This window comes from Hyaena hyaena, unplaced genomic scaffold (assembly GCF_003009895.1).
Source record: "Hyaena hyaena isolate Hyena2069 unplaced genomic scaffold, ASM300989v1 scaffold_67, whole genome shotgun sequence".
Lineage (NCBI taxonomy): Eukaryota > Metazoa > Chordata > Mammalia > Carnivora > Hyaenidae > Hyaena > Hyaena hyaena.
In genome coordinates, this window is record NW_024080699.1 from 2,928,722 (window position 1) to 2,944,224 (window position 15,503).

Genomic DNA, 15,503 nt, shown 5'->3' on the forward strand with positions numbered 1-15,503 from the left:
TTTTTTTGTTTTTGTTTTTTTTTTCAGATAAGGTAAAACCTGTTAAGTGGAAATAGGTGGCTTAAAGAACCATCTGTCAGAGGCTGGTTGGATGGTCACCACTTCTGCTTCCTCCTCCTGAATACATAGGAAAACTATATTTCCCAGCCTCCCTTGCAGTTGGGTTGGACCATGTGACTGGAATCTGGCCAGTGGAGTGTGTAGACATCAACCACTTCCAGACTTGGCCATAAATGCCCTGTGAGATTCTTTTTGTGCTGCCTCCTGCCTCCCCTACCTGTGTGGATGGAACAATACCCAGAGGTGCTGGAAACTCTTGATGGAAGGATTCGGAATCACTGCCATCACTTGGATGAAGACTTGCCAGAACTGTCAGATTCTCAGTGGACTTTGGATGAACAGGAGACAAACTTTTCTTGTTTTAAGACACTGTGATTGGGGGGATGGGTATAGTCGTCACTGCAGTGTAATCCAGCCTTGTCTAATACAAGCTTGCGACATTTAATACTGAGAAGTAGGATAAGAAAATTCTCTTTAGATGCCAGTTCTTGAAGGGCCAGGGGCTCCAGAGGCATAGTTCATGCACTCTAAGGCCAGTGGGGAAAGTGGTCACTTTGGCTCATTAGGAGTTTTTTCTGCCCAACCCTGGAATGCCTTGTCTTGGGTAGTAGCAAATTGGTGTCATTGGTAGTATTTGTTCAGAAAACTAGACCACCATTTGAGGGAGAGGGGATCTACCTGGGATAATTCCTGGAGAGAAAATGGGGTATCATGACCTCTATGGTACATTCCAGCACTATTATCTAACATCTAATCTAGCAGCGTCCTTCTGAGAGTTGTTGAATTAAAGCAAATGGAATTGAAATCCCATTTCTCTGGGTCACTGGGGACTATTGTGACCTCCAGGTGATTGCCACCAATGGCCACTGTCTTGCTAGATGAATCCCAGGAATGGCGGCGGTAGGATCGCCAGCTTCAAGAAGCAGGTTTTTCGGAAAAGCAGTGAACCAAGCGGACCACATTCTGGCTGTCCTGACTCCAGCAGTCAGAGGAAAGTGGCAGATGGGGATGCATGCTGTGCTGAGAATCTCTCCCACTCTTGTCTGGCCAACCCACAGACCAGTGTGTATAAACAGGAAGATGAGCCCTCATCTTGCTAAGCAACACGGAGGAATAAAAAAGGAATCTAATGACTCCATCACCTTCCGTCCAAACCAGATGAGCCTTTGCTTCTATCCACTCTCTCAGGAGAGAAAGGAGTCTTAATCCCCAATAATGTCTTCACTTAGTCTGTTTAGAAGAAGGATCAGTTCTTGCAGAACACTTCAGGACTCCAGGAATCTGACCCAGAAAAGGATTAAGCGACCCAAACTAAATTTACATTTTAATATGATGCAGTTAATCTTGAGCGATAAACATGTAGCCTGCCACTGTTGAGAAGATGCTAAAACCTTAAAGCACTGGTCAACAAATGTGAGCCTCCCCAAACAAAACCCAAGAAGTGAGGACATCCCCAAGGGATGGCTCTAACAGGTCTTTCTACTTTGACAATCTTCCCTGGTGAGGGGGGTGGTCTGTCTGATCAAGCCCTTCCTCACTGTGGGGGACAGAGGGAGAGATATTCTCCAAATCACAGGGCTGGACTCTGTCCTCAAAAGGGAGGGGACCAAGTTAAGTCCCAGAGTGGATTTGTAACAATGTGCTAAAGAGCTGAAGACACTTTATGAATCTCAAGAGGAGAGAGAGAAGATCCAACTTCACTTGAAGGCTCATCCTTTTTGACCACTGCTGGGTGACCAAGGGCAAACACCCTAATTCCTCTGACTTTTCTCTAAGAAAACCAATCCTTGGGTCTTCCTGACTCTGTTGGGTATTTCAAGAGCCTTCTAAATACCCCTGGTGTTGGAAGACCCTTCTTCCTCATAAAGACTGAAGCAACTCCAGCTGTGGCTGTTTACTTTGTTTTATTTGCAGACTCAAGTTTGCTAAGTAAATCCATTGCACAGTCCAACACACATACTTGGCATAAAAGGGAGAACAATACAAAAATACAACTCTTGATAGTAAAAGGAACCACCCTCAGCTCATCCCGGTCCATCCTCCTAGTAGGAACGCTTTTGTTTAAGGTCAAAATGGGGGGAAATTTGGCATGAGGAGGCATGAAGGTCTCAACCAGTTCCATTGCCCCGTTAAGATTCTGGGCTGGGGGTGGGTGGACTTTTCTTGGCAGTATGGCCATTTCTGCCACTTTGAGATCTGGTCACTTCCTCCTCCAGGAAGGGAAAGAGAAGCTCCCTAGGCTATGGAGGGCTTCCATAAGGAGCTAGAGTAGGGCTACCCAGTCAAAGCCAAACTTCCCTGGGACACATCCAACCTGGGGTATCTGCCTCTGGGCACCCCTGATTGGAGGGTAAGAGATTCGGGATAAATCCACCTCTTGGAAAGAGAGGGGAGGAGAGAGTCAGAGAGATCTAGATTTTTCCCTTGGCTCTCCTTTTAGCAGATTCCAGAAATGTTCTATGGATGCCAGCTTGTATCTCCCTGTCCCTGGTCCCTCCCCAGGCTTGAGTCCACCTAGCCCCTTGGCAGTGAGGAGCTTGAATCCCAGAACTCTGAGGGAAGTCAGAGTTGGGCCCAGCCCACTGACCAGGAAATCTGAAGGGCTAGCATTTCTGTAAAGGTGGGCAGATCTTTGGAGCAGCAAGAAGTTCTTCTGGTCCTTGGTATGTTCGCCAGGGTGGAGGCTTGACATGGTCGGGCACAAAGTTGCAGGAGAGATGAGACTGATACTGAGCTTTCCAGGACAGGACAAAAGATGGCGGCCAGTACCCTGGTCTACATATGGCCCCAGGGACCCACTCTCACTCTACAGGTGTGAGGTGGGTCGTCTGGCAGACGAGCAGAGCTAGAGAACAAAAAGAGGCAGGGCGAGCCCAGGGCCACCTCCTCTTCTGGTCCCAGGGGCTATTTAAACCATTATGGAGCTTAACCCCAGGCCTCTGGGCTGAGAGATGCCAGGGAAGGAGTCTCTGTTTTGTTTTATTATATCTGAGAACCTGGAGACAATGTCAGGGTCCTCTCTGAGACTGCTAGACCCTCCACAGGGTGTGTGGCGGGTGGCTGAGGTGGCGACTGGGGTGAGGACACAACTCTGCCAGCAGTCACATAACCTTAGCCTCAGTGTCTTGGCACAGAGCTGTCATGGAGACCCTGGCATTTTAACCGTGAATACATGCACGCTCGCGTGTGCACGCGCGGGCGCGCGCGCACGCACACACACACACACACACACACACACACACACAGAGTTCCTAGCTTCCGCGTCTGGTGCTTCTGGGCAGATGGAAACAGAAAACTAATTAGAACCCTGTGTGTTAGGAACTTGGTTGCACACACTGGCTTCAGGCCTCTGTCCCCGCACTGAGCATCAGGACTGGCTGTTTAAAAGGACCACAGACATGGCCCCGGGGAGCCCTGGGACTTGTCTTCCATCAGCCCTGGGGGTTGTAGAATCCACTCAATTTTCCCTGTGAAGGTGAGACATGCCCAGAGCTGGGGTCTCTCCTTTCCCGTCACTTCCTTCACTGGCCCCCCACCACACGCCTCCACTGCCCGACCACCTCCCCAGCTCCCTTCTCCCCTCCAGCCTCCCGGGAGGTCATCTTCCTTCTGATCCTTTTGTGGGGTGGGGCTCAAGTGTTAACGGTGACAATACAGCTTCACGCGTCATGTCCTCAGACACACCTGTGCATTGGACGGGTGTCGTCTGTGACAACGGCAGCGGAAGAACTTGGCAGGTGTGCACCCAGACACCGGCCCTCACTTCCCAATCCCCGGCCCTCACACTCTGCACCCTGCCCCCACCAGCCCGTCTTTGAGAACCTCCCGGAGGTGACAATCCCTTGTCTTCCTCTCCCCAGAGGCCGGCAGCGGACAACACACAGCAGCTCAGCGAGCTGGAGCGGGCTCCCCGGGACCAGAGACGCCTCGCGGCGGCCCAGGCCCGTCATTCCCTCCCGTAGGAAGAGCCACCTGCACTTGGCCGAGCGGGCAAGCTCAGGCCTCACTTAGCCCCACACGGTGGCGGAGGGACCCCGGCTAGGCCAAGCCGCCCGTGGGGGACCCGCCCACCCCAGGCGAGCTGGGGGCCTGGAAGGTCGAGTGGAGCCTGGTGAGCAGCTCGGGTTCATCGCTTTTCCCCGAGGTGTCGGGGGCGCCCGTCGTGTAGGCCTCTCTGCCCCGGCCGGTCCCGGCGCAGGTGAGGAAGGCCAGGCAGGCCCCGCGCAGGCGGCCCAGGTCCCTGTGGGTGGACTCGCTGACGAAGCAGTACAGCACGGGGTCGGCCACGCAGTTGAAGCTGGTGAGGAGCAGGGAGAAGTGGTAGGCGTTGAAGACGGCCTTGGCGAAGGGGCAGCTGGCCTCCCAGAGGCTGCGCACCAGCAGCAGGGCGTGGTAGGGCAGGAAGCAGGCCAAGAAGATGACCACCGTGCTGAACACCAGCCGCTGGATCTGGTCCTTGCGGCTCTTCTGGGTGCCGTGGCTCCGGCGCACGGCCCGCAGGATGCCCCGGTAGGAGGCCAGCAGCAGGCACAGCGGGAACAGGAAGCCCACCAGGAAGCGGTAGTGGTTGATGCCGCGCTGCCATGGCTCCAGCGGGTAGTGCTCGAAGCAGACGCGGTGCCGCTCGCTGTCCTCCACCACCTGCTGGTGCGTGAAGAAGTAGACGCTGGTCAGCAGCTCCTTGGCCCAGATGAGCACGCTGACGGCCACGGCCGCCTTCAGGGTGCGGAACTGGTGGAAGCGGAAGGGGTGGGCCACGGCCAGGTAGCGGTCGATGGAGATGCAGCACAGGAAGCCCACGCTGATGTAGATGTTCTCGTAGAGGAGGACGCCGCACAGCTGGCAGGACAGATCTCCGTGCGACCAGTTGTCGTGCTGCAGCACGTACTGCAGCCAGAAGGGCAGCGAGCATATGTAGAAGAGGTCGGCCACCGTCAGGTTGCACAGGTACACGCCCAGCTCGTTCCGGGCCTTGATCTGCAGGTAGCCGAAGTAGAGGGACAGGCAGTTGGCCGGGAAGCCCACCACCAGCACCGCCACATAGACCACCGGGGCCAGAGTCTGGTGGATGGTGTGGTCGATGGTACAGTTCGTCGACGTGTTGTTCTCAGTGATGTTCCCCATCTTCGGGCTTCGAGGGGCCTCGCCCCTCATGGGATCAGGGAAGGGGCCAGGCTCTCCGACGCCATCTTGTTTACGGGAGGTGGTTCAAGCTGTATCAAGGGCTGGGCCTCCTTACTGGTGGGTAAGTCCCTGAAAGGTAAAGGCGGGAAAGGCTTAGAATAATGGCAGCCAACATCTATGTAGCACCTACTGTGTGCCAGGTCCTGTGCTAAGTGCCTCGCTCGATTGAGAAGATAAACCAACTTCAACTCAACTAGACTATCTGAATGGGTCACACGCCAAGATACTAAAATGCGGTTTAGGCCTCCCTGTCCCCCCTTCCCTGGCTTCCTGTCCCTTATTTATTTGCCTGGTCCCTCAGGCAGCAAGCAAGGCTAGGGGCTCTTGTGAGCACCAACTCTCCGAGAGAAGCTCGAGGTAAAGATCAATTCCAATCCATATACCACAGTGAGGGCCCCGGCCATTCTCTACCACAGCATTAGGCAGCAGTCACATTTTTCCTACTCACTCCAAGAAATGTACCAAGTCAGGTAACACTGAGGCACAGCCCCTTCTGGGGACCTCTCCAGACAGCACGGCCCAACTCCATCACGCCCTATTGGTCTCTGGCAAGAAACGAAGGCCATGCTTCCTTCAGGCTACTGCCTGGATTCCTGGGTGCTCACAGGATGTGCTACCCCACCTCTTCTCTGGGGAATTGAGGACCCAACGCAGAAAACAGCACAAGACAGGAACCCAGAGAAATGAACACAAGGCTCAGGTCAGCCGCTTATAGGCTGCACAAGTCATTTACCCCTTGTGAGTCTCAGTTTCCTCATCTAGAAGGTGGGGATAGAAACATTTGCCCTCAGAGACAGTATCAGGGCCACATAAAATGATGGATGTCAAAATGCACGGCATTGTTTTGCCAGAGGCAAAGAGGTGGATTAAAAAATGGTAGTCTTACTCCTATTTGCGAGAAGTTTATCGTGTTGAGAATTTAAGAAAGAAAATGTTATTGCTATATTTACAGATACAATAGAACAAAAGAGATTAAAAATTTTTTGTGAGCCTACTTTATAAATTAATATATCTGATGTTATATAATGAAAGGCCTAAGCTACTCTATTGATTAAACACTTCTGGTTCCAATGAAAAATCTCACTGTGGGTCTAAATCAGGATTTTTCAACTTTCTGTTTGTTTGTTTAACAGCCATCTTCCCCGGGGGCACTTGGGTGACTCAGTCAGTTGAGTGTCCAACTCTTGATTTCAGCTCAGGTCATGATCTCAGGGTTGTGGGAAAGACTCCATGCTGAGCGTGGAGCCTGCTTAGGATTCTCTCTCCCTCTCTTTCTCTGCTCCTCTCCCACTCTCACTTTCTTGTGCTCTCTCTCTGAGAGAAAGAAAGAAAGAAAGAAAGAAAGAAAGAAAGAAAGAAAGAAAGAAAGAAAAAGAAAGTCATTTTCCTAAGGAGCCTCTTTAGACATTTTCCCCCAAACACCCCCTTTCCATGAAATTTTAATACCCCATATATATTGCATATCTGTTTGTGTACTGCAGCCCTTTGGAGGGGGACAAATCATTGTAATAGCTCAGATTTTTTTCACCCACCCAAGAACCAATTTTACCCCCTCCAGAGAATGTATACTCTATGGTTGCCAATTCTGAATGAGTGACGTTTGAATTAAGCTATTTTGAACTTTTTTTTAACGTTTATTTATTTTTGAGAGGCAGAGAGAGACAAAACCTGAGCAGAGAGAGAGGGAGGCACAGAATCCGAAGCAGGCTCCTGGCTCTGAGTTGTCAGCACAGAGCCTGACGCGGGGCTCAAACCCATGGACTGTGAGATCATGACCTGAGCCAAAGTCAGATGCTTAACTGATTGAGCCACCCAGACGCCCCTGAATTAAGCTATTTTGAAGTATCAGCGGATCAATCCCGTCCTTTGCATTGTTTCTTGACAATAGTCAATCTGGGACTCAAGGACCCAGAAGGGAAACCCCTCACAGTGTGTCACCAGCTACCTCACCGCCAGCTGATGAGCTCCCCCCACCCCCCCAACTCCCTCCTGCAGCTCTGCTGTGGCTGCTGCTTGGCCTCTTGCCTCTAAATGGGCAACAGGTGGTTCTGGTCCAAAGCTACCCTCCCCACCTGGGCTCCCTCCCCACCCCGGCTCTCCCCTGCATGTCCCAACCATTACCCTCATGGAAGCCACAGCCTCTTTCTAAATATAACCAGGTCTTCTTCTTCCTTGCTTAAAACCCACTGAGATGACTTCTTACCACACCTACAGGAAAACCAAACTGCTTATGGGGCCTACAAGCTCGGCATGATCTGGCCCCAGCTTCCTCGGCCTTGCTGCCCACGGCCACCCTCTGGCTACAAAGGCCAGCTTTCTGTGCCTCAGGCCACGGAGCCTTGGCCTAATGGCTGCCTCCCTGGAGTGCTGCCCCCTGCCCTCCCCCGACCTCCACCTCTGCCTCTGGGCTGGCTCCCGTTATGCCAGATCTCAGCTCAACCGTCACCTCCTCCGGAGGCCTTCCCTGACCACCCCACCAAAAGCAGCCCCCTCCCGGGTCGCTGTCACATCATCCTGTGTGCTCCTCAGAGCTCCCATCAGTATCTGAGGTTTTCCTGGTTGGTTTACTTGTCTGCTGCTGGTCCGTCTCCACCACAAGAATGCAAATCCCAAGAGGGCAGAGGCCATGTGTGCCTTGAACACTGCCTGGCGCTTGACAGGCACTCATGGATACTTCTGGAAGAAATAAGTGAATGCCCCTTCCCCATTTTACAGGTGAGGAAACCGGGGTTCAAAAGGGGCAGCGACTTGCCCAAAGCCGGCCTGAGGCAGAAAGCATGGGCAGGAGAACCCAGGTCTCGCTCTTCCATGGCCCTCCTCCCTCCCCCCTGCTAGCCAGTGCCCCCACCTGAGACTCACTCCCGAACTCTCTGTCGGCCCACTTCTCCACCCTCTCCAGGACACGAGCCCCGAGCCTGAGCGATGGCGGCAAAGGGGAGTGCTTCTTGTTGTTCTTAATTGTGGGTAGATATATATAACATAAAATGTACCATGTTAACCATTTTTAAGTGTACGTTTCTAAGCGGTGTGAAGTACATCCACACGGTTATGCAGCCATCACCACACCACCCATCTCCAGAACTTTCTCGTCTTCCCAAACTGGGAAACTCTGTTTCCTTTACACCCTAGCCCCCCATTCCCCTCAGCCCCAGCCCCGCAACCACCATTCTACTCTCTGTCCCTGAATTTGACTATGCTAGGACCTCGTGTGAGGGAAATCACTCAGTGTTTGTCTTCTTTGCATCTGGCTTATGTCACTTAGCAGAATGTCCTCCAGATTCACTCACGTGGTGGCAATATTGCCGAATTTCCTTCCTCTTGAACGCTGAAGAACAACCCGTTATATGTATGTACTATATTTTTGTTTTTCCATTTATTTGTAAATGAACGTTTGAGTTGTTTCTATCCTACCTACTGGCTAGTGTGAATAACGCTGAGATGAACAGGGACGTAGAAGATCCACTTGAGTCCTTGTTTTCAGTTCTTTGGGGTGAATACCCAGAAGTGGAATTACTGGATCATAGGGTAGTTCTATTTTTTTTAATGTTTTTTTAAAATTTATTTCTGAGAGAGAGAGACAGTGTGAGCAGGGGAGGGTCAGAGAGAGAGGGAGATACAGAATCCGAAGCAGCCTCCAGGCTCTGAGCTGGCAGTCAGCACAGAGCCGGACACAGGGCTCGAGCCCATGAACCATGAGATGATGACCTGAGCTGAAGTTGGATACTTAACTGACTGAGCCACCCAGGCGCCCCAGGGTAGTTTTATTTTTAATTTTTTTTTGAGGAACTGCCATTCTGTTTTCTATAGTGGCTGCATCATTTTACATTCCCGCCAATAGTGCATGAGGGTATTTTCTTGTTTTTTGCTTTCTGTGGGTTTTTTTTGTTTGTTTTTTGTTTTTTGTTTTTTGTTTTTTTTTTGGTTATATGTTTTGATGGTAAGAAGAAGGGGGAAAAAGGGCAGCGGAGGCCCGTGACCCTTCAACTCTGCCCACGGCCGGTGAGTCAAACTCTGGCTCCACTCACCCTTCACTTGCCAGCCTCCCATCCCTGAATCCCAAGCCCACGCACAGTTCAGCTGGCTTACATACGAGAAGGTCAACAGCCGGACACGTCCCTGAACTGTCCCCAAGAGCACTCACTCAGGGCAGTCCCTGTCTCTGAATTTACCTCAGGTTCTCCGAAGTCCAGAGAAAGTCCACCCGCAGGAAGATAAAATTCATTCCTAAGCAGAGGCCCCCAGGTGCCCCCCAAAACAGGGCAAATGAAGCCATAGTGAAGAAAAACACGTCCTGTTGGGTCTTCGGTATTTTTTGAGAGTCACTAGGCTAAAGTCTATTGTTTATTAGTGGTGAGTGTATATATGGGGAAATGGCTTGTGGCTTCCTTTTTCCTAGGCCAACAATAAGCAATTTCTGGCAACCAAAGTCAAAAATATTCAAGCGTGCAGGGCAAAGAAGAACCATTTACTATGTTTAGATTAAAACACCTCCTACATTCCCTTGTAGCAAAAAGAGGGTTTGGGTGTTTCCAGAGCAGTGGTTTTCAAATTTAGGTGCATCTGAGACACCTGGAAGATTTGTTCCAAACAGGTTATTGAGGGGTGCCTCCATCAGTTAAGCATCCAACTTCTGATTTCGGCTCAGGTCGTGATCTCGCAGTTCGTGAGTTTGAGCCCCGTGTCGGCTCCGTGCTAACAGCGTGTAGCCTGCTCGGGATTCTCTCTGTCTCCCTCTTTCTCTACCCCTTCCCTCTTCATACTCTCTTCTCTCAAAATAAATACATAAACGTAAAAAAAAAAAACTTATTGAGATTATTGAACCTTACCTACAGAGGGTCTAATTCAATGGGTCTGAGGCAGGGCTTGAGAATTTGCAACATGTTTCTATGTGGTGTTGGTGTGACCAGCCCACCCACCACACTCTGAGTAGCAAGGCACTCAAAGGTCTAGAAAGTCTCAGATCTGAGTCCCGATATGGGGCAGGAGAAGCATCCTGATAACTCGAGTTCCCAAGCTGGGAGGCAGAGCTGGCTGTAAGGGGACTTAAGACCCACAGAACCCTTGTGGGCAAAATTAGGAAGCAGACTTTGGGAGGTCAACAGCCTCAATCACTCTCTCAAGAAAGTGACTGGATCGTCAGGGTACTTAGACCTTGTATTTGCACAATCTTCTACAGTTTACAGAGCATTTCGCCCCCGCCCTCTCACTCGTCTTCACTATAGCCCCGTTATTTTCCCCATTTTAGGGAGACGACGCTGCGGCCCAAAGGGTGGAGTGGCTTGCCCAAGAATCCAGTTCCTCTGTGTTTCTCCCACCCACAGGGAGCGTCCAGTCTCATTAGACCGAAGAGCACACGCACAAATGACTATCGCTCGAGGCAGTGCACGAGGAGTGTGAGCCTCCCTCATACTCACATTTAATGTTGGTTTGTTCTTTTCACTCCACGCACATCCTCTGTGGGAGAGCATCCCTCTGTGGTTTCAACCCCATCTGCACTCTGACAACTCCAGACCTCCCGCCAGGCAGACAGTGGATGTAAGCAGCTTCCTGCTGCCTCACAGGATATGCTCCATGAAGCCCAGCCCCCTTCCATCATTTTCTCAACTAACCTGCTCTTGGAAGGGGCATCTCTACCTGCCCAGATGAATGGCCTTTGGCTGTCTTTCCTCATCTTCATCCAAAGAATCCAGTAAATTACCCAGCTCTACCGTTTTCAACTCCTAAATATTTCCCATATCAATCTCCTCTTCTTCAGTTCCTATACCAATGCCCTAGATTGGCTTGGACAAGACTTCACCCCCAGAAGCAGTACAATGGCCTATTAGATTTCCTAGCTCCATCTTACCACCTTAAAGCCATCTTCTAAAATAAAATCTAACAGAAACATTCTAACTTCAGACCCTTCGCTGGCGCTCCAATCATCCATCCACGCATCCATGCAACTATGCTTTCATGCATCCATCCATCTGTCCATCCATTCACTTATTCATTCATACAGCAGATACTTACTGAGTATCTATTGTAAGGAAGGCACAGCACTACGCACTGTCACTTAGGGAAACTCAAGTTACTTTTACTCTCATGAGACAGTGGAGGAGATAGTGAGACCAGCTCCTAAGGAGAGCACAGGACTTTAAGGGAGCTCATGGGAGGTAACCTGAAAGCCAGAGAAGCTTTCCTGAGTGGCAAAGTTAGACTAAGGCAGAAGAAGGGGGAAGGGATGCCCAAGCAGGGGGGAGTTTCTGCCTGTGGAAACAATGTGTGCAATGGGCCAAATGTGAGAGAGACAATGGGCACGTTGGGGGAACTGAGAGTGGCTTCACATGACTGGGTGTAGGTATGAGGAAGCGTGGCCAGAGAGGAGACAAGAAGAAGCTGTAGAAACTGACAACTAATTAGAAGGGAGGTGGGGGGCAGGGACCCCAGTCAGGGACAAATCTGAAATGTTCCTTAGTGCTTGGTCCTTACAAACTCTCAAAAATTGTTAGAGGATGGTTAGGTGCAGAGGTAGGTGGGTAGATACGTGAATGGGTAGATAGATGGATTAGTGGATGAGTAAATGAATGTATGAGAGAGTAGATGGATAGACAAATGAGTGAATGGGTAGATAGATGGATGAATGGGAGGGTGGATAGGTGGATGGATGTGTAAACAGCTAGATGGGGGGCGCCTGGGTGGCTCAGTTGGTTGAGCTTTGAACTTTGGCTCAGGATATAACTCACCATTCATGAGTTTGAGCTATGCATCAGGCTCTGTGCTGACAGCTCAGAGGCTGGAGCCTACTTTGGATTCTGTGTCTCCCTCTCTCTGCCCACCCCCTGCTCACCCTCTGTCTCTCTCTCTCAAAAATAAATAAACATTAAAAACTTTAAAAAAAAATGGCTAGATGGGTGAGGGGTAGACAGATGGGTTAATGAGTAGCAAGATGGATGGATGGGTGAGTGGATGGTAGATGGGTTTGAGGTTGGGTGCTGGGACAGTGGGGTATCATTAATAGAAAAGTAAGGAGGAAGGATTACTGTGGTTTCCTTTTCAGAAGCCTGGCATCTGCGCAAGCCTCCAGAGTTGGTCTGAGGGTCCATCTTTTACAATCAGGTCTTATCACAGCCAGCCTTGCCTTCTTCCACTCACCCATCCATCGATCTCTCTACCTTGCCTTCTACTAGTTCCTGAGGACAGGTACCCCCAGAAAGAAACTATGCCTCCCCAAGAGAATCCCTTCTCTACCTGGTATCCATAGGAAACTTCCTTCTCAAAAATCAAGGGACACAGTGGATGCAAAAGTGTTCGGTAATGGAAAAACGTAGAGGGAATGGAAGAACCAAGCCACATCGGCTGGGAAGGCTCAACATGCTAGGTATATTTCCACACATCCGTTCCCTTTCAATACCATTCTCATCAGTGCCCATTTTATAGATGAAAAAACGGAGGCTCAGAGAAATGAACCAACGTGCTTAAGATTCCACAGTTACGATGTGGTAGGCTAGGTTTTGAACTCAGACCGGCCCACATTCTATATTATGTTCTCTTTCTCTCTATCATGATGATCACTGAGCAACCACCCTCCACCCCCACCCCCCAACCCCAGGCTTTGCTAAGCTCCAGTCCTCAGATGCCACCATGAGGGCTGCCAGGCTTAGTCCTGGGCTAGCTCCCCTGCACCAGGCAGATGTCTGCGAGGTCCACCATTTCCTCAACACCCAAAGTGCACCCCGTCCGTGGTTGCCCAAGGGGTGGGGTTGGGGGGCAGAAAACAAACGCAAGGAGTCTCTGCATCCACCCCAAACACTTCATTGTCCAGCTAAGAAGCCCACAGACTACACACAAAACAACCAACACCTAAAAGCAAATCTTTCTACAAATGCTCATCAGCAGAGAGAAAGGTCTTCCAGGACTTTAACGACCAAGAAAAATTAGCCCTGAAAGGAAGGAAGCGCCTTTTGACGCAAGCTGAGAGCCTCCTGCACATTCCCAGCCAGAAGGCGGAGGTGCCTGATGCTGGTGTTGGGCTGGTACATAAACAGCGATCTAATCCGTCGCCGTTTCTTCCGTGTGCTGCACACAGGCACGCACACACACACACAGTTACTCACGGAGCCCCGAGCCCATGGAGCAGGGAGTTTCCTGCGCGCCCTGCTTCCCTTCCCTTCAGCTGGTCAAACTTCCACATGCTTTCAGAGCCTGACACTTGCCTCCGAGACAGGAGTAGAAATCAGGCTGCAGCTTTCCTTAGTCCCATCTCGCTCCCAAATAGCCTCACTCCAGCAACACAAACGAGAAGAAGATCTCATTTCCAAAGCCCTTGTTACCGTATGAAAGTTCAGTCCCATCTGGGCTCAGGCAGTCGCTCTGAGGCAGGTGGGGCTCGCTATCCCATTTCACAGAAGCTGAAGCCCAGAGAGCCTAACCCAGTTGCTCAAGTTCACAGGGTAAGTCAGGTGGGTCTGAATTCAGAGCGCAGGCACCACGGCACTAATTTGCTGCCTTTTAAGCTCTTTTGACCACCAACTATAGCAAGAATACATTTGACATTGTAACCAAGCATGCACAGACATCGCACACACACACACACACACACACACACACACACTCACAGACTCACACACATGCCTATAGAGGAAAAACACTTCCCCAAAGCAATACTTACCCCACTACTTGCCACACGCTCTGATCATTTCTATACTAAATTGATTTCCTGACCCACTAATGAGTCACGATTCTCAGTCTGGAAACAGCTGGACTGATTCCCCCGCCTGCTCAGCCTCCAGACCCCAGGAAGGCGAAGGTCTCTGCCGCCAGGTGAAGAGCAGGCAGGGAGCGGCAGCAAAGGGGGAATCCGGGTCTTCTCTGACGGTCCACTCGGCCGAGCTCTGCCCTCAAACCTCAGAGAGCCGGGCTTCCTCCAGCGGCTCTGGAGAGGCCTGGGGGAGGAGACTGGAGCCACCTTGCCGGGCCTGGGGGAGTCCCCAAGCAGGCCACTCCGCAGCCGGACCCGCGCTTCCCCTCCGGAGATTTCCCACAGACCACACCTCCCAGCTCGGTCTAGAAAATCCCAGCTGGAGGCTGCCCATTCCTGAGCTGAGGCAGAATCATGTGAACTCCGATCTGGTATCAGGCTGGGCGGTTGCTGAGAAACCCTTGCCTGCCAAGGATGAGAGCAGAGCGGGACCGCTCCCTCCACGCATCCCATCCTCCAAATACTCCACATACCCCAGGGGCAGGGAGAAACCTTGCCGGGAACGCGAAAGCCTGAGTTGGGGGTAAGAGGCCTGGGGAGTCAGGGGGGCAGCACAAGGGGCTGAGCACACTAATTCTACCCATCACACCACCTTGAGCACCTGCCAGACACCAGGAGAGGAGGTACAGGGTGTCGAGCCCCTGCCCCAGGGGTCCTTGCTTGAGCCGTTCAGACAAGCCAATGCTCAGGTCTCGAATATTCTGTGGGCAGCAGCAGGAATGATGGGGCAGCAGGCCAGGACCCGGGAAGGTGACTGTTTACACCCCCCAGCCCCTGGATGTCACCCTTCAGCTGCCAACAACCTCACATCTGGGTCAGTGGGTCGCAACTCACCTAAGAACATAACTGGGGAACTTGTAAAAATTAATACTAATGCCCACGCCCTACCTCAGACGAATTACTTGGTCCTTCTGGAGGTGAGGTGCCCGCGCCAATGTTTTGCAAAGATCTCGGGACAATTCCAGTGGGCAGCCAGGTGAAGAAGCACTGACGTGGCGGAGGCAAGTTGGATCCTGTCCTGCAGACGGACAGAGCCGGGGCAACGGGGGAAGGTTCTGGGCTATGAATAAGGCAAGCGTCGATGTTTTAAAAGAGCATGGCCCAGAGCAGGGAGTAAGCACAGGGCTCTGGCTTCATGGGGTCTTCTGCTTCTCAGGAGCAGTTACTAAACTTGCTCAGCACAGCAGGACTGGAAGACCCTCCTGGAGGTTACACATCCCAGCCCCCTCATTTTATAGACAGGGAAACTGAGGTACAGACGGGCAAATGCTCTAAACCGGGGCATTACAGCTAAATGACAGAGCCGCGATTCTCAGACGCCGTGCTGTTTTGGCCTAGCCTCCTCCCTTTGAGGTAACCTCTTTGGAAGCTGCTCATGGGATGTGTTGCTGGAGCCCAAAGGCCAGCACCCACTGTGCATGGGGGTCATTGAGAAAGTGCGTTCTCCCTGCCCCACTGAATGATCTGGGGGACTCATCCTCTCCAGAGGGCCAATCGCTATAGTCTTTCAGGGGGACCGTTT

The 15,503-nt window shown here is 51.4% G+C and overlaps 1 protein-coding gene across 1 annotated transcript; it reads right to left on the reverse strand.

Annotated features, from left to right (window-relative positions):
• Positions 1-3,594: 3,594 nt before the first annotated feature.
• GPR68 (G protein-coupled receptor 68) lies at positions 3,595-14,256 on the reverse strand. The gene is made up of 2 exons (XM_039232467.1): positions 13,892-14,256; positions 3,595-5,313 (listed from the first exon to the last, which is right to left on the reverse strand). Exon 2 carries the CDS (start codon positions 5,212-5,214, stop codon positions 4,099-4,101), a length of 1,116 nt encoding a protein of 371 aa, XP_039088398.1. The 5' UTR covers positions 5,215-5,313; positions 13,892-14,256; the 3' UTR covers positions 3,595-4,098.
• Between the last annotated feature and the right edge of the window lie 1,247 nt (positions 14,257-15,503).

Coding starts and splice junctions, on each gene's coding strand:
- GPR68 (XM_039232467.1), bottom strand. CDS start 5,214: ATGAGGGGCGAGGCCCCTCGAAGCCCGAAGATGGGGAACATCACTGAG.